The 18,758-nt window shown below is 37.8% G+C and overlaps 1 protein-coding gene across 1 annotated transcript in view; it reads left to right on the top strand.

Moving 5' to 3' along the window:
* The window catches only part of LOC139114459 (uncharacterized), a 54,300-nt gene that overhangs the window by 17,049 nt on the left and 18,493 nt on the right, over positions 1 to 18,758 (top strand). Inside the window, exon 2 of the mRNA XM_070676211.1 lies at positions 11,102 to 13,223. Within this exon, the coding sequence (XP_070532312.1) occupies positions 11,423 to 13,223 (1,801 nt within the window). The 5' untranslated portion in view covers positions 11,102 to 11,422. The remainder of the gene's footprint in view (positions 1 to 11,101; positions 13,224 to 18,758) is intronic.

Below are 18,758 nucleotides of genomic sequence, written 5' to 3'. Positions count from 1 at the left end.
AGAGGCCGTTCATTTTGCGTGAACGATGGTACAATAAAGAATTGACGTTTTGAGTAAAGTTACGTTGGTAAATTTCAATGACCAGGGAACCTACATCTGATTTTAGTCATATTGGTCCGAAATCAACTCGCCCGTTGTTTGAGTTTACACGTTCGTTCGTACCGCGTTCCCCCCCTGTCGATTTAGTCTGTAAATATTAATTATGGATGGTATAATCGAGACTGTCTATGATTTTATCAGTTAGAACAAAAATATTTCGATAGATTGACTAACACAACCAAAATTTTAAGCATTTTTCTTCAACTTTAAAAGAAGTCATCGCCTGGACATCGCCGTTTTCGTTGAAAATGCTCCATTTGGCATTAGTCGAATATGAACGCTCAGGTTTACCTTGGCCGTGTACTGCCTGAGAGATGGCTACTTCTTTAGCTATTTTTTTCAGTTTCGGTAAAGATATCGCCAACTATTCCTTTCAGTGCACAGTGCAAGTCTGTTTACGTTTGCAGGAAAAATATATCGTTGGCTCGCCCAACAAATTGAATTCGGGCGAGTTGGTATCGGGAATCTGGGTGGTTTGAAAAGGTACCCGTTTTGAAGCAAAATGTAGGTTATCAACATCATTGATGATATGCCTTTTTTCTCACCGTGTTGTCTCATTTCTCTGTAATTTTTTGGTGATGGCGATTTGAAAATAGTAATTTCTTGTCCGCTGATCGTGGCGATTTGATGTAGCTCTCAGAATTCGAAGTACGAAACGTCGACGTCACTGGCTAGGCTGCGGGCCATGCCGCGGGAGATCAGAAAACACATTTTCAAACTTTGGGTCAAACCAAGTTTACGTTCTCGATCGGATAACGTTGAGGTCAAAAAACAAACTTTGCCATAGCGATTAAAATCTGCAGCATTTCAGCGTTCTTTGCAATTGATGATATGATTGAAACCTTTTTATTTAGCCTGTCCTTTTTCATCGTACGTTTCTTGAGAATAGTATGTACCCACTTCAATCGGATACCCCTATGAATAATGATATCATCTGTATGACGCACGCAAATAAATGTGATTGAACTATAACTTTCTTGTGTCATGTCAAGGCCGAGACTCGGACACGGTTACGTCGCCTTTGCCTCTGAGGAGAGGTTTTCAGAAACAAAGCCGAGAAAAGGTCTAGCTTTATCTACGGTTTACTTTATTCTTCAAAATCACGAAAGCCGTCGATGGCGACCGTAGAGGTTATGGCCGACAGTTGGATGCTTGTAACATAGATTCCCCGCCACGCCACATGCGCCACGCCGTGCGCCAGCAACAAGTCGGACCATCCACGCTCGCGCTTTATTTCAACTTGATAATCAGCTGATACACTGAAATTCTCCGAAAACCGAAACCTTGCCAGTATTAGTTCTCACAGAATTTCGCTACGACATGTCGGATAAAAAAACGTCAGAGCCAGGAAGTTTTACCTAGCAACTCGCATCGGTGCACGGCCGATAACATACCGGTAACGTACCGGTACCATTGGTTATTTTCACAACCGTCTATTCCTCACTTAGAATATGCATCTACTTTACACCGGTCGACAAACCATAGATCCTCGAGAAACGAGGGTCTATGGACAAACCGGTTTCTTCGAAACGAAATTAGAAATTTAGCGACTTTGAATTTCACTCAAGGAAACACTGTCGCTTTGAATGGAAATTGTCGAAGTACATGTTCGAGATATTACATCGCTCGATGGGTGTATTAAAAACGTGAATAGGCCTAAAGGTCCATGTACAACATAAAAGAAAGAGACGCACATTTCATCATTTTTTTATGAACCTCAACGTAAGCTGATCACTTTATAAAAATGAAAGTTAAAAATACAGATTTAACCACAATGCCGGGCGTAATTTACAATTTTTGTGAGAGATAGTGGAAATGACGGCATTTATGATGACACGCCTGCACAACGAAACGAAGCCAAACGATAGCGAACTCCATGACAACACCTACCGTTTCTCACCTGCATTCTTTCTTCATTTTGAGGGAAAGTCTGTCAAAACGGTTGCTTCAACAGGTTCCCTGCTCATCGAAATTTACCCAGTAACTTTACTCAAAACGTCAATCCTTTCTTGTACCATCGTTCACGCAATTTGAACGGCCTCTGCTATGGCTTTTTGTCTATGAAACACAGTATGGGCACCCCGCAGTGATTTCGATAAACAAACTGTAAGATGATCTAGCGATACTGCTTTGGCTAATCACTTGGCGATATAGGGATATCGCCAGCGGTTTTCCTATGTATATAGGGACTTCGATGTTCCAAGTTTATTTGCGCCAGCATTTAATAATGACATAAAGGAAATTTTCATGGATCTCTTTTCTGTAGATATTTTTATCGTAATCTGTGACCAATAGAGCAGCTTTGTTAGAGTGTATTTAAGGCGACCATAAAGTGTGGTACCAAAGGGTCAGGGGGTCAGGACCCATACCCATGAGTTTTCTGTTCTTTTTTTACCATCTCCCTTTCCTTTTTATGAAAGCCATCCACAATGTACTGGTAGATATGCATGTAAACAGTAGTGAGATTCTAGTTATTTTGATCTAACCGTATTTCCAGTGTTTTAAATAATGTCTGTATCCTGTGCAGAGGACGTAGAGGGCGCTATACTTTGATACATTTTCCTTATGTTGATTGAAGGGGCATTGTTGAGCTTTGACCAATTCTTAAACATTCGTGCATTGAACGTTCGCCAGCAATCCTGCCATGTATAACAAATCTACAACCGTGCCAACAATATCTCCACTGCTGAATTTGTGAATGCTTCACTTTTTGTTCATCAGGGCAAATTAAAACACGTGTGGCATCGAAAAAATACACAGTGATAATATTAAAATTTACACATTTAGTGACATTTGAGCTGGTAGTTCTGAACAATCTCCCAAAAGACAAATTATACAGCAAGTCCAGTATACATGATGTCTGGTTATTTAAGATTGGACTGCAGTGAATGTGACTGTAGTTGTCGGACTTTCTCCTGACCATATTTTACCCATATATATATTTATATGTTATATCATACCAATATATTGATGGCGATCTGGTTGGTCAAGACTTGAAAAGAACTGTGGTATATTCGGGATATAGCATGGTTGGCATATACATGTACGTGCTAGCTCTCTGCAAGAGCATAAATCCTTTTTACGCTCCCATATATGCATATGTATATATGCAAATGGGAGGTATTCGTATAAGGTGGCAAAATGGCGTCTGTGTGTATGTATGTATGTATGTATGTCTGTTAGTCTGTCCACATCAAAAACTCCTAAACTGTAGCACCCACTGTCTTAGTATTTGGTGTACAGGTGCACCTAGGGGTGGAGATGTGAATTTGTTCAAATGAACATGTCAGTGCCAAAAATATGCAAATGAGGGGGAAAAAAGGAAAAATCCTGCAAATGGCTAAAACTCAGTAAGCATTGGTCAGATTTGGTTGAAACTTGGTATGCAGATTTCTTTAGGTATTCTAAATTATGTGTGCAAAAATTGGGATGAAATTTGCATGTTTGTATTTTTAGGGTATTTTTTCCGTTTTTGGTCAAAAAATCTTGTTCTCTGAAATCGCTCGTCTGATTGGTATGAAACTTAATATTCATGTTCCTCAGAATGACCTCAGGCATGCTTGTACAAATTGTATTGATATTGTCATATTTGTAATTTGGGGCAATTTTCCCAATTTTTGATAGAAAATTGTTTAATCCAAAAACTACTGATTTGATAGCTTTGATACATGTATTTGGTATACAGGTATCTAAGATTAATCTCAATATAATGTATTGAAGGTATGTTGAAACTGGCAATTTTTTTTTATTTTTGGGGCAATTTTTGCCTTTTTGGTCAAAAAATTTTTCTCCTAAAACTTCTGCTCTGGTAGCTTTGATATCTAGTGTACAGGTTCCTAGGGTTTATGTTAATTAGATATATTTAAAATTAGAATGAAATCTGCAATTTGTATTTTGGGGGGCAATTTTTCTCATTTTTGGTCAAAAAATTTGTTTCTCAAAATTTACCAGTCTGATTGCTTTGATATTTAGTAAACCAGTCCTTAGGGTTTTTGTTAATAAGATTTATTGAAATTAAGTTGAAATCTGGAATTTTGAATTTTGGGGCAACTTTGCGAAACTTTCAGTTTTACTGGGATATCTTTCATTTTGTATTTTTAAGATTTTTTTGGTAATTTTATACCTACTGGAACTAAGAGTATATAATGTGGTGATTTAGTAAGCATTTGATATGGTAAAGTGTATTTGGTGTTGAAATGCGGTAAAAAATCCTGGCAGATTTTGAAAAAATTCCAAACTAATGCCAATAAAAAATTCAGCCAGAGAATGTTTGACAAAAAGAAAAGGTGGGAGAGTGGGGAAAAAAGAATGTACAATGGATCGGATAAAAAAGATAATGTACCTCATCGATCTTCCAGACACCATCCCTTATCAAATGGTCCACCCTGATGTATTTTTGTGCACAATTAACCATGCAGTGTATTTTAGTTTAAGATGTCAAGTTAGGTAAGGATTTGAAAGGAATAGTCAAGTTCACCACTGTTAAACTTTATCCCATGTGTAATTGGTTAAGTTTGTAAGTTGTTCCAGATGTGGATGCACCAGCTGTTCTGGAAGGAAACAATGTTTACTTTTCCCTGTAGGGTTTCTGAGTTGATGATTGTATGTTGAAATTTCTCCATGTATCTGGTGTATGGGCAAAGTGTAAACATTGGTTGCATGTTATGTATTTCAGTCTATGTCAAATATTGTAAATGAAAAATCAAGAACAGTTTACTGTGTGCTTGTAAAAGATAACATATTTGTCAATACATAAACTGCCTTGCAGATTGATTTCCTTAAAGATTATCACAGAAGTAGAAAAGGAAAAGAAACTAATCAAATTGCTGTAACATATTCACTCTCAGTGCCTGTATAGGCCTATACTTAACTATTTTATCATTACATTCAGCTGTTTGTTATATCTTTATCACTCTCCATGGGCCAAGGCACACTTGGGGTCAATGTCATCACTCTGTGCCAGTCTGTGTATGTCAGTCTGTCTGTATATGTATGTCCATGTTTCATACAATTGTTGACTTGTTCTGATAACTATATGGGAGCGAACAGTGATGCTGTCACTATTTTTTGACTTTCCATGCCAGAATTTCAATATTCCGTTATGATATAATAGCAATAAATCACACCTAGTGAAGGTATACCACTCAGTTTTGACCAGTTCACTTCATATATGCATTCGCGATGACATCACTTGGTGTGGTTTATTGCTCAAATAATAAATAATAGTAATATACCATGATACACACTGATGATGTTGAATGCTCATTTTTATCACAGTAACTGGATGTAATGGCCCTGGAACATGTATACAAAACCTGATAATAGTCAATTCCCATTTGCCAATCAGCTGAAGGCAATGGCCCCAGAACATGTATACAAAACCTGATAATAGTCAATTCCCATTTGCCAATCAGCTGAAGGCAATGGCCCCAGAACATGTATACAAAAACATCACTGAGATGGCTGTTTTTTATGCTACTAACCTGCATATAGGCAGAAGGACAGCTAGAATCCTTGCTCCCTTGATCCTGAAATGGTATTTAGGAGTCGTATTGTGTATTGTTTCTGTATTTTCTTGACATGACTGACATCACCTTTCTCCTATCATACGCACTAGACACTATGAAAATACTCGTGTCATTCAGTATTGGCAAAGAGGATCATCGTGATTCCATCAATGGTCTTTAAAAAATGCGTTGGTCAGATGGCCCATTATGTTGTTATTTGCTCATTGTGATAACTGTTGTAGGTGTCATCCCTAGCTTAAATGTTCATTGAGGTTGGATCCTCAGCAGTTTTGTATTTAAGTAGACCTGCGTAATGGTTTTCACTTTATACCATCCCAGATAGCAGAAAAACAGTATTCTTTTCATGGAAAGTGAAGATGCACAGATACAGTACTTTGGCAGTCATTTTTCCAAGCCAAGCGATATTGATTAAAGGGACAAAGTCGGCCATTTTTCATGAATTTTGTTTGATGCGAGATACTATTTATATTGTTTGACATGTTGAAAGATACTGAATGAATGGGTGACCACGCATATATTTGACCCCAGTTTTAGACACAATCAATGAAACCATCGCGAGAATGAATTAATGGTTCTGACCATTAATTCATTTTCGCGATGGTTTCGTTTATTTAGTAGGCACCTCGAAAGTGAAAGACTTAAACTTCTGCTCAGACTTTCCTCAAGGAAGCTGTCGACCATTCCCTTACCTAATCAAAAATAAAAATTAGGGTCACAGTACAAAATTTGGTACTAGAGAGACAAATTACCTGACATTTCCCCATAATCGAAATTCAAAATGGTGGCCATCCCTGTGTTAACTCTATGGGGGAAAAAATAAAATTTTTGATTTTTGAAAAATTAAGACGGTGAAAATTTTTTACAACACCAAGAGCTTCAAAATGAGCCCTCACAAGTGGTAGATCAGCAAAGAATTGGAAAAGTGTGAGAGTCCGAATATCTGCCACAGAGATGCGTTCTGCCTTAAGATAAAAACCTGATTCACAGAAGGTAGACTCCAGCTCAAGCTGATAGATTCCAGGTTTCATTTTTTTCCGATGACTGTAATTCAGTGGATCAATCAGAAATTTTATTTTAAGTAGGTGATTTTTTGAAGCCATCAAAAACATCAAGGGTGTATTGCAGGAGGACACAACAATGACACTAGGATATTTGTAATGTCCATTGTAAAACTGACATATAATGGAATTGTAATCTGAAAGTGCCGATCTGAATCTACTTCTATCTCTCTGGAAAATTCCACTCTGTGTAAGTGATGTCAGAATGCGCTGTATTTATTCTGTCAGTGATTTTGATGAACAGTAGACAAATTAGGGTGTGACTGCGCCTCCCTACTCATGACAGTGTCTTATGTATCACTTTGGTGTTTGATAGGCCATTGCAGTTGGTAATATTGATGTTTAACTGGTGAGTGATTGTTTTGTTGAACCACTCTTTGAAATCTGAGAGCTTGCCAAAGCACTCAGACTTAAACTTAAAGAGGCTGATCTTAGATCACAGACTGATTTTCTGATGTATGGTATTCTAGCCAATCAGTTTTGCACGTTTATTTGTAGCATCATCGCTACGGAAGAGAAAAAAAAACAATCAAGATAATTCCAGGCTTTCTTACGAAAGACACTAGTGGTGCATAAGGAAACATTGGTTTTAATTTTGCTAGTTTGATAGCTAATCAAACTGGCATACAACAGCATCCCCAGCAACTACCCTGAATATATTTGAACTTTGATTTGCAAGTGTAAGAGCAGGAGTGTGAGTGGAGAAAAAGACATCAGGGCATTGGCCAATATTTTAAAGAGAATTGTTGTTAGTTTTCATCCCTGATATTTGCAAGGCTTGTTTTTCTATTTCATGGTGACAAATGATTTATAATTCACAGACTGAAATAATTTATGGGCTATAAGAACTCTGCTTCAACTCCCTGCCTTTAATTTACATTAACATATATGTCAATGACGTAATATTTGGCACACACTAACCTCATGTCGTAAATTTTATAAAAAGACACCGGTTATCATATTTCAATTGATGTAAAAAAGTAACCACTCACATGAAACAAAAAGCCAGCATACTGACTCTTACAAAGATCACGTAAAAAACCCCAGGTGTGGAACTTGTGGTTACTCTACAGTCTGTTTTACACGCTAGCCAATCATGAGGAGTTATATTGGCACGCTTGTTACTACATATATAGGGTCAGGTGACTGTGTGTGCAAATATTGTCATGTGTGTTCAAGTGTTAATGAGAGTTTGCTTCTGTGCCTGCGAAAGAAAATTTGTGTGTTTGTTTAGGAGTGTTGATTTGTCTGAGTGGATAATGTGAAATACCTCTGTGCTGCAGAGGTTACAGCATTTTGTTTTGGTTTAGAATGGCTGGGCTCAGTCAATGATAGACCACGTGATGTTGCATAATATACCGGTATATTGTACTGTACTTTTATTGATATTTTATATCAATACATACATTTGCATATTTATTCTGATTTTTTTTTGCTTTCAGTCAGTCTTATGCAGATAATCTGTGTCACTGTTTTGTGAAATTATTTTAGCGTTCACAGGCTGGGTTAGCCACAAATATGAAACTTGAGTATAATACACTGTACATGTACCTGCAACGTTCAAACATTGGGAATCTTTTGTGTCCTTCCAATGGTATACATGTATGTAAAATTTTTATTGTTGGAGTGTATGATGATGATGTAGTTATTTGCGAGGTAAAATGTCACAGGTAAGACTGGTGTCTGATTTGAGTCCTACAAATATATGGTGTTTAATATCATACTGATCACGATTCTATCGCTGTTCCTCAAATACACATATTCAAAAGTATATATGCTTGTACATGTACGTACTGAGAAACACAGGTGTGTCTCAGCTACTGTATGGGCATCATTATCCAAATGTTATCTGATTTCTAGCCTTTGCTTGAGGTCCGCAGTAATACTGTTTTCTTAGGGAAAAAAACCGAACAAATAGAAATCTGATGTCCGTGATATGCAGATCATCCATGCCGAAACCAAATCTTTGACCAAAAATTATATTTTTCCTGCTCTCAGGGCTTTTCTGTACCATTGGATCTATAAAGCTCCATTTATAGCTTCAACTTTTGATTTATTTTCCACTATTTTTTTCTTTTTGTAAAAGACATTTTAGCTACTATAGACTATAGTCTATAGAAGCTATTGGGGTGGGTATCCGTCCGGCGTCCGTCGTCAGTCTGTATGTATGTATGTATGTATGTATGTATGTATGTATGTATGTATGTATGTATGTCCGTTTGTGAGGCGTCCGTCCACTCAAATATCTTGAGAACCGCAGTACTTACTGATTTGATATTTGTTGTGTAGATGAAAAATATGATTTTGAGAAACTATTTTTTTTCATTTTTTGATATTGTTGAAAATAGGCAAATTAATGCCAAAAAGGTGTTTTTGGTAAAAAATCTTCTTCATAACCGCTGGTCAGACAGCTTTGTTATTTGGTATACAGGTCCCTAGGGGTAACCCAACTTAGATTTGTTCAAATTGTGATGAAATATGCAAATGTGTATTTTTAAGGAATTTTTTTGTCATTTTGGTCAAAATTTGACTTACATTGTATGTAATTCTTGTACTGTATAAACCCTATCAATTAACCCAGAAAAAATTAATTACTATGGTTTTAAATAATTGAATTAATTAGGAAATCATCAAAGCCAAAATAATTTTAGTGTAGAATTATCAGAAAGTTCAACTTTTTTGACAGTTCATAGTGAAATGTTTACCATCTTGGGGGATTAAAACATGTAAAGGCAACTTTCCTGAATCCCAACTTTGACATATTCTGAACCGTCATTATTGTGCCCTGTATGTTATCTTAAAGAAATTGCTCAAAATAGTCAATAAAGATAGAGATAAAGATAGAGAAAGTTCTAATTTCCATTTATGGTTGACTTGGTAAGGATAAAATAAAATTACTTTTTGAGGAAAAAAATAGAGTGGTCAATTAAAAGAGTGGTCAAAGTGATAGGGTTTTTATGGTAAAGCTGGGCTGTAGGATTCCTCATGTGCTATTTATAGCAATTATGCAATCTGTGTAAACAGTGCAATGAAAGTTACATGATTCCTTATAATGCTTTTGATGACCTTGAACTTCTTAAGTTTCAAACATTTGTCTCTTCAGTGTGCTTTCTCTGAGTATGTACAGTCTCAACTTATTCAACAGAACTCACTTACAATGTTAATCAAAGATATCCACCTTCTTCATCAATACATGTGTCACAAAAGGTTATTCTCTACATAACACAGCAGAGCTCTGTCAACTGTTGAGTTGCTTGTTCTTTCAAAACCGCTGGTCAGACAGCTTTAATATTTGGTTTACAAGTCCCTAGGATGACCTAAGTGAGATAATTCATACAGTCAGGAAATACTTAATTTTGTATCCATGTCTATAGTAGCTTCAGGGACTTTGGCCCTATGTTTTATGCTGGTGCCAGCATACCTGTTTATGTGAAATACTTAACGATGCGACTCAGGTTCAAAGGTCAATTTTAGCAATTTTTTTTTTAATGTCACTGTTATTGTCGACAATGAACATTATGTTGCCAACATGTAATGTTCCTTTGTTGGATAAAATGCAAATTGTGACCGCTAGGCAAATACCTGGTATAATACAACAACATATTTTCAAGGACAAGAATCAGGAAATGAGCTGGCTGAGGAACAATGGTGAAGCTATTTTCAGCTGCAGCTTGTATCATCATCTGTCATCACACAGAACACAAGTTGTGGCTGACTGTCAGACTTGAGTTAAAGAGACGTGTAATAAAGAGATCTTTGGTGTTAAGAAGTCACAATGCGTAGATCTCACAATCTGTCAAAATATGAATAATGCAGTCAGGAAATCAAATGATTGTAGTGGCACTACATTGATGGGTGAGCTCAAGAAAGCCCCTCAGGGACAGACTTACAAGAGTCTAAATTTGTCACAATACTTGGCTGGTTATTGCATCAGTGCATGTGCAAATTCATTTTGAAGCTTGCTGTGGAGCAAATGAAGTTATCATGGTCTCACGTCTGTGAAACTAGAAAATTTAAGTCGACATATAGATGGCAGCCATCACCAATTAAAAACATTGGCAAATTTTAGGTAACTGAATGTATCAGCTTCAAAATTTGCACGGTAATTCCAGATTTTATTCATGTTTAAAGAAAGAGAGCAGTTTAGAATTTCCATGGGAAAGTTTAGGCAGGTTTAACCCTTTCACCCCCAGTTCCCTGTGTACAGGTCCAACTTTACCATAGAAAACAATGGATTTGAGACAAACCATGGTGGTGAAAGGGTTAAAGCTGCCAGTTTCAATAAAGTACGTACTGCCTAAACCTGTTCACCCCTAAATGGCCTGTGCACAGGTCCACACTCACAGTTGAAAAGAATGGAACTGGGTGAAACCACAGTTGTGAAAGGGTTCAATATGTTTTTTGTTCTCTCCACAGGGAAAAAAAGATGACTGTCAAGTGAGAAGAATGGTTGCCATGATCACCATTCTACGAAAGATTGATCTCGAACAATCAGCGGTTTAAGGGAAAGTCTACAGTGAGGTGGCCCAGCCATTACACCAGGATATAACTCGCTGAGATTCTTGAGAGAGGATGATGTGAGGAAAGAACTTTGCTGAAGTATTTGATGTTTGGTGAAATCTGATGTAAAGGTGGCTGGCTTGTGTTCAGTCCACGGAGGATTTGCTGACAGTGACAGTGACATTTTTTGTGACAAAAGATAAATTTTGCACCGACTAAATAAATTGGAGCATAGAAATGTCCCTGCCCATTCCCAAGAAGAAACGGTGGCTTAAGGCAAGCAGGATGGGAGATGGCCCACCAACTCCTAAGAGAAAAGAGGACAATTCAAACGACTACACATTCAAAGCTTCGCCCTATCCAAGTGTATTGCAGTCCCCGCTTTCTGTGCAGTCATTGGATTCAGTGGGCTCTGCAGAGAGTATGGAATCTGAGACCTCCAGAGGGAGTACGTGTAGTTCAGGCAGCTGCAGGGATCCAATGAGCCCTGGGATGACAGACAATGATTTCTTGTGTCCCTCTCCGGCTTCTCACCGAGGTGGACCAAACTCACCACAAGTGCTCAGTCCACAGCTCTGTGGCAGATATCCAAAGGAAGGGCACATGCTCAACTCAGTCTGTCAACCTCGAAGTCCGTTGTCACCAGGTTGGGGGTGCTCTAGAACCTCCTATGCTAGTGGTAATCAAACTGTTGGCTGCACATCTGCAGTACCAGATTTGTCGCAAAGCAAGTTCTCTAAAAGGGAGATGCCAAAGTTAATTTTGAAAATCTCCAGAAAGTCTGCATCTGCTGACAGAGGCAGCAAATTACAGGAATATGTAGTGAGTGAAAAAAGCAACAAAATCAGCCCACAGTACTGGGAAGCAGTGTACAGGACGAATAATGGGCTGCAAATGCAGTCACAACAACAAAAGTTGATACACTCAGCAGCAGAAGCAAGTTGGTTGTGTAACAAGCGGATCGCCTGGAACTGTGTCACAGATGACCAAGTTGCAAGACAAGATAGAGACATTGTGCCCAGTGACAGGTGTGACAAGAGATTTGAGCTGTCCCCACCCTCAAAACACAGTCAACACCAGAGTAGCCGTGCACGCTGGATGTCGTTGGATCCCAGTTCAGAGTATTGTCACATCGGTGACTTCTGTAGCAGCAGCAGCATCCCTCATAGCTACTCTTACTCAAAAAGTTCCTTGGCAGGCGATGAAACGAAGGAAGCCACTTCCTCTCGGAATAGATACTCGACAAACGCAGAGACGTCTTACACCGACAGGTGCAATGAAATGCGGACATATGGTGCCAAAACTGGAGGTACGTTGAACAATGGTGAGCTTATCAAGAGGCTGCCAACTCATCCCAGTTCAAAGGATGAGCACAGAAAAGGAGAAATTACATGCAATATTCTTCCTGCGCCCGATAAAGCCAGGAACAATCAGGCACGGGATAATTATCACTACTTTGGCCAGGGGGATAGAGAATGGTGCAAAAAACAGAACTGTGAGAACAAAAAGAGAGATGGCAGCAGTGTTGGGATAAACGAACTCTGTCTGTATGAGAAACCAGGAGGTGCAAATATGGTACAGAATACTGAGACAGGGAGTTGTTATGATAACAATGCCATGAAGGTGAACATGCACACTGGGACAGTCAGCACGAGAGGTGCAATCTCACCAGAGAACAATGTGACCCCGGAGGATCCTTTGAAATATGTAAAGAGTGAACCAAGGGACTTTGCAGATGGCTTCAGTGGCAGTGACTGCAGCAGGGACGCGACTTTGGACCAAATACTCATCCAGCCCGACAGGACTGAAGCCATGCAGACGCCGTGCCCAGTCTGCGGTGACAAAATCTCCGGGTATCACTATGGGATCTTCTCCTGCGAGAGCTGCAAGGGATTCTTCAAGCGGACCGTTCAGAACAGGCGGCATCAGCGGCTGAAGTGCATGATGAACGGAGACTGTGACATCATGATTCCAAACAGGAAGAGGTGTGCGTCGTGCCGGTTCAACAAATGCCTGGCCAAGGGAATGAAGCTGGAAGGTAGGTGGAAAAGACAACAAACGTATGCATAGTTGTATGATTAATTTAACCCTTTGAGCACCAAAGTCTATTTTTGTCCCCTTTACAAAATAAACCCCAGCCAATTTTTCCCGGAGTTTTGCCAAAATTTTGAGAAAAAATTGTAGCAAATGAAATGTCCATTTGGTCCAAAATCATCAAAAAATTACAGAAAAATTCATAAAAATTGGTAAAATGTTGCATTAAAATTTTGGCGGGAAAAAATTACACCCCTCCAAAAGTTAAGTACAACAGCACTATGCATGCAGATAAATGAGTACGGATAATGATTAGGAAATTACAAGAGAGTGAAGCGACAGTTTGTGTTCTAAAGGTTTGTCTTCTCAACAAGCAGCAGCAACAGAAGTAATGAGAATGAAATCAAAACCTGAGGGGCATCAGGAATGGTTTTGTTGAGAAAATTTGTGTTTAAAATGGAGTTGCGCATAACCAACATAGTTTTTTTCAAAGGAGTATTTCTCGTCAAGGATGACTAGGAAAACCCTTCATGCTATATATTTTCAGAAAGCAGAGAATCTAAAGTTTACTCTGATTTGCTGGCAATAGTTTACTTGAAGGACAATCAAGGTATATATTTGAGGTAGAAAAGCTCAATTTTGCTTTTATGATAAAAATTAATTTAAGTTAAAAACTCTATGCTATTTTCTGAAGTGTAATATTTCACTTGATACAAGGTTGTATGTAGAAAAAAATGACCATTTTTTTTTGCATTATCTATCCTCATTCTAAAATGCAGGGATTGAAAGACTAACACTGAAAAAAGTGATTAAAATCATTATAGGCAAAATTAAAATGCCTTTTATTCAAAATGTAGGAACTGTATTGCCAAACAAAATAGTCGATTTGTTACGTAGTATTTAAAATACATAGTATGAAAATTTCAGAAAATTTGACCCAGCTAGAATGGAGTCCAATTCTGTGGAAATCTTGAACTTGGGAGAAAACAGAAGCCAGGAAATCAGATGATTTGCATAAATTTTGCATGAATTTACACTTATTTCTTCACCAACTTAAGATCCCTCCATTAGCCAAAAGGTGAACAGTTCACCCAACCAATATTTTAATCTTGAGTTGGCAAATTACTTAAAATGGATTGAATCTTGCAAAAAACATTGATTCCTACAAAATACACTGTGTTACGTGCAGCAAAGGTGTGTTTTTGCTCCTACGGTAGTACAAGCAGCAGCAACAAGTGGTTAGGCTAAAAATATTTGAAAACTGATTAATTAAGGAGTGGTATCAAACAGACTTAGGTTGAGTAAATGCTGAAATTATTTATAGAAAGTCACGTACCAATTGCCTTGACAACAGTCACACATGCTCATCTACTCCACTATCATTGGGAGCTGCAGTAACCGCATCAATCTGTGTTTTTTGAGAAATCCATAAATTGACTTTAATAGCACCACAGTGCCTTAAACCTGGTATGCTCTCAAAGCAACAACACCCATTCAAAGGCTTCACATATGAAAATCAGATAAACACTGCTAATTTAACAAGCTAATGGCAAAATTTAACACTTCATCTCAATGCGTCAAGATAATCCTAGAAATATTTCTTAATTCAGGTCAGTTGCATGGTATGAGTGATATACTGAAAATGTTTTTCAAAAATGGATTGTGATCTATCGGCTGATACTTGTTACATGGTTGGCACATTTTGAAAATTTGAACATAAATGTAAAGCAGTTTCAATGATAGGCAAGAATTTTGAGTGGTGAGCCTACTCCTTAAACTGATATTGACCTATTCAAGAACTGATGTCATCCAGTTTTGATACACACGTATAGCTGAAATTTGTATTGTAAATGTTTGAAGATTAAACTTATATCAAAGTTTTTTTTTGTATTTACTGTCATTTCCCCATTCATGAGTAAATCATGCTGTGCAGGGAGGAAGTGGAAGAATGATATTAGTGTAATCTGTGTTTTGTATACGGAATAAGATTGAAGCGCTGGGTATCTCCCAACACACAGCACATAATATAACTATGTACTGTAACATGAAGTGCCCTTCGACATTTTCTCTGCATCAGTGCCCATGCAGTGGTCTCATTTATTTGGCAATTCAACATTTTATACTGGTACTCCGTGATGTTGATAAACCCTTCTTAAGTTTAAAATCTACAAATTCACTGATATGAAAAATCATCGAAAGTATGAACGGAATTTTGATTTTCAAGTCCTCCAGTAGAAAACAATGATCAGAAGTGATTGGGAAATAGCAGATGACAAGACATAGTCCGGAATGCTTTCTACTAAAATGTACATTTATACTTCACCAAATTACAAATAGAATGCCACATATCGTCGTATCTTCATTTTTTGTGGATTTTATTACATGTTCAGTACCCAACGCAAACAAAACTTGGCTGAAGTCTGAGTGTTTCTGCTACATTATATGTGGCAATAAATTTTGAGAGAGTGTCATTTTGTTTCTCTTGTTGTAATTCATATTCGAAAATGCTTTTTCTCACATTCCTGGCCGCTGCGAATGCGGGATCGACTGTGGGAAAAATCGATCCCACACTCTCAGAAACCATCCCACACTCTGCAGTAAATATTACACGAGCTCTGATTGGATGATAACAGTCTATTTTGTTCCACGCGCAAAATGTTATCCAATGGCACGACGAGTAACACATACACCAGAACTACAAAGTAAAGCAGGTCAAAGTACAGTGGCAGACGACAGACTTGTCACGATTTGTCACGATAATGTTGTACATGTCCAATGTGAATTTAACGCATTTTGTGGTCATGTGAGAAAAAGAATCTCACACACCAAGGACCTTGGATCAGATTTCTCACACTCGTTGGGGATATTTTGTCTCACACTCGCCTGCGGCTCGTGTGAGACAAAATATCCCCAACTCGTGTGAGAAATCTGATCCCAGGTCCTTGGGGGTGTGAGATTCTATTATTCTCCAGCTCTTGTAAAATGGAAAATAATGGAATATGATACTCCTGTTACCTCTGCAGCAAAATGCAGAATTTTTTGTTTGTCTGTGATTAAAGAAGGATAGACTGTAAATCATGTCGTAAAATATAGATGAACCTGTAGCACTGTGAGTATTTTTGTTTCAATACATTTTTATGGTACAAGGAGCTGATTACATACAGTATCAAGCACTGTGAAATCAGGTCGCCTTTTGAGGTCATGCATCCACAGAACAGAAGGTGAAATCAAGGACAAACCAAGGTATACATAAATGCAGTGGATAAATTTTTAAAATGCCTTGCTGTTGCCACGGATGATCCTAGCAGACTTGAGTGAGTCAAAGCAAATAATGAAATTCAATTAATTCAGGTAGTCTAGGCAACAAGCGCAAACCACACGTGTATATGAATACACAGTATCGAATGTGCTTGTGGGCATAATGTAGGTACTATGCATGTATGTACGGATTATCCTTGTTGAGTGTAAGGCCCTCTTTTTCTATAGAGAAGATACATCTTGTATTTGTTAGGGGTTGGAGGGGCTGGGATTCTGCATCATACATTACCTCGTCAAAACCAACAAGGATCTTAAGTACTAGTTCTCATGCAAAACGTGTGTGGAATGGAACCATATTGTGCACCATTATAACAGGGTTTGCCGTTTTGTGAGACCAGGAGTCAGCTTATTAGCGTATCTTTCGTCTGTATGACAGAAATGTATATCATCTCTTTCTATGTATTCTGTCCGTACATGGGGCGTAGAGACGACATATTTTTCAGTTTGTGAAATGTATCAAATCTGGTGAACCAATGGCGCCACTTACAGGAGGTGTTGTCGTTTCTAAACATATAGCATTCTTTTGACCTAAACACATGGTACTCGCTGTTTTGGTAGTCTTTACTGGGCCTCATGTAAAGGTATGCAGACATATACATACATGTGGACATTTTTGAATAAACAAGACTATGTAATAAATCTTTTTTTTCCAAGTTTTGAAGAAAGAAAGCAACAACATGTGTCATTGATAAACTACAAAAAATAACATTAATTGAAACATCATTACACGTCACCATCTCTCAGTATTGTGACATGATAAGATATTCAATACATGTATAAGAAATCATTTCAATATGAAAAGATAGCCCAATGGCGGTGATAATTGCTCGATGAAATAGATGCGATTGTGAAAATGCATACTTTTCAACTTGACTTGCACTATGTGTACACGTCTTGATATTCAGTCATTGCAGCCACATCCAGTCCTGTCATCCTCACAAACATTACAGTCAGACTCTTTTTTTCCAACTAATTGGTAGGTGCTTCGCCCATGGGATGACGATCTAAACGTAAATTGGCTATTCCAGAAGTTTTCCGCAACGTTTGAATTGACGTAGAGAGACAGTTTCTGTCGATCACACTACTGTAGTAGATTCTGACTGTACAGTAAAGTCTGCACATGAATGTGTGCATTATCCAAAAAAAAAAAAGTCTCATAAAAAAAGTACCAAAGAAATTCAGTATTTTCAGCTACTGGGATTGTACACCCTAATGGTACAGTATACTGTGGAGAATCAAGAGTCCTGGTAAATCTGTATCTAGGGTTTTGACGTTTACTGATCTAGCATGGTGCTTTTGGAGCTTTTTTCAGCTTTGTATTGGTGATCAGTTAATAATGCATGTATCTGGCTGCACTCAGATATAGCTTTGTTGATGTCGATGAAAAAGTAATGTGTGAAAAACGAAACCATAGGGTTATGTGTCAGACTAATACAACAACATCATCGTGTATTCTTTACTATTAGAGACATGTAGTTCATGCTTTAAAACTGAAAAACTTACACTTTTGTTCAAACTTTCCGTTAAAAAAATGAGCCATTCCCGTCATAAATATAGAATAAAAATCAAGGGTCACAGTGCAAAATCTTCTACTAGAGAAAGAAATAAACAATTATTTACCGACATTGAAAATTCAAAATGGTTGCCATCCTTGTGTTAACTCTATGGGGAAAAATTAAATTCTTGACTTTCTCAAAACTAAGCAGTCGTAAACTCTGTATTTACTCCATGAGCTTCTAAATGAACCCTCACAACTTGTACCTGTAGATCAAAAAAGTATAATTGTAGAAGTTTAACCCTTTCACCCTCAGTTCCCTGTGTACAGGTCCAACTTTACCATAGAAAACAATGGATTTGGGACAAACCATAGTGGTGAAAGGGTTAAGTGTCCAAATGTCTGTCCCTAATGAGGCCCAATATTCTGTTGTAAGAGTTGATTGAAATGTTTCTTGATAACACAGGTAATATAAGTGAGGTCTTTAAACACATTATGGAAATAACAGCAGCTGTATAAAAACACAGATGTAAAGAAGCCTTTTGTAAATCGTAATGTATAGACCCCACCTCATGGAGTATGTGATAATACTAGCATCTATCAATCAGCGTTTTGCACTGAACGGCTGATGTCATTTATAGATGAATGTATAATGATGATATACTGTGTGATAGAATTGAATCAAATTGACAGGAAACTGAAAAACAGCCATGTGATAAAGAAGAG

The sequence above is a fragment of the Ptychodera flava genome, chromosome 16 (genome assembly GCF_041260155.1).
Source record: "Ptychodera flava strain L36383 chromosome 16, AS_Pfla_20210202, whole genome shotgun sequence".
Classification (NCBI taxonomy): Eukaryota; Metazoa; Hemichordata; class Enteropneusta; family Ptychoderidae; genus Ptychodera; species Ptychodera flava.
The sequence above is the reverse complement of the archived record's forward strand: the minus strand, read 5'-3'. Positions and strand labels throughout refer to the sequence as shown.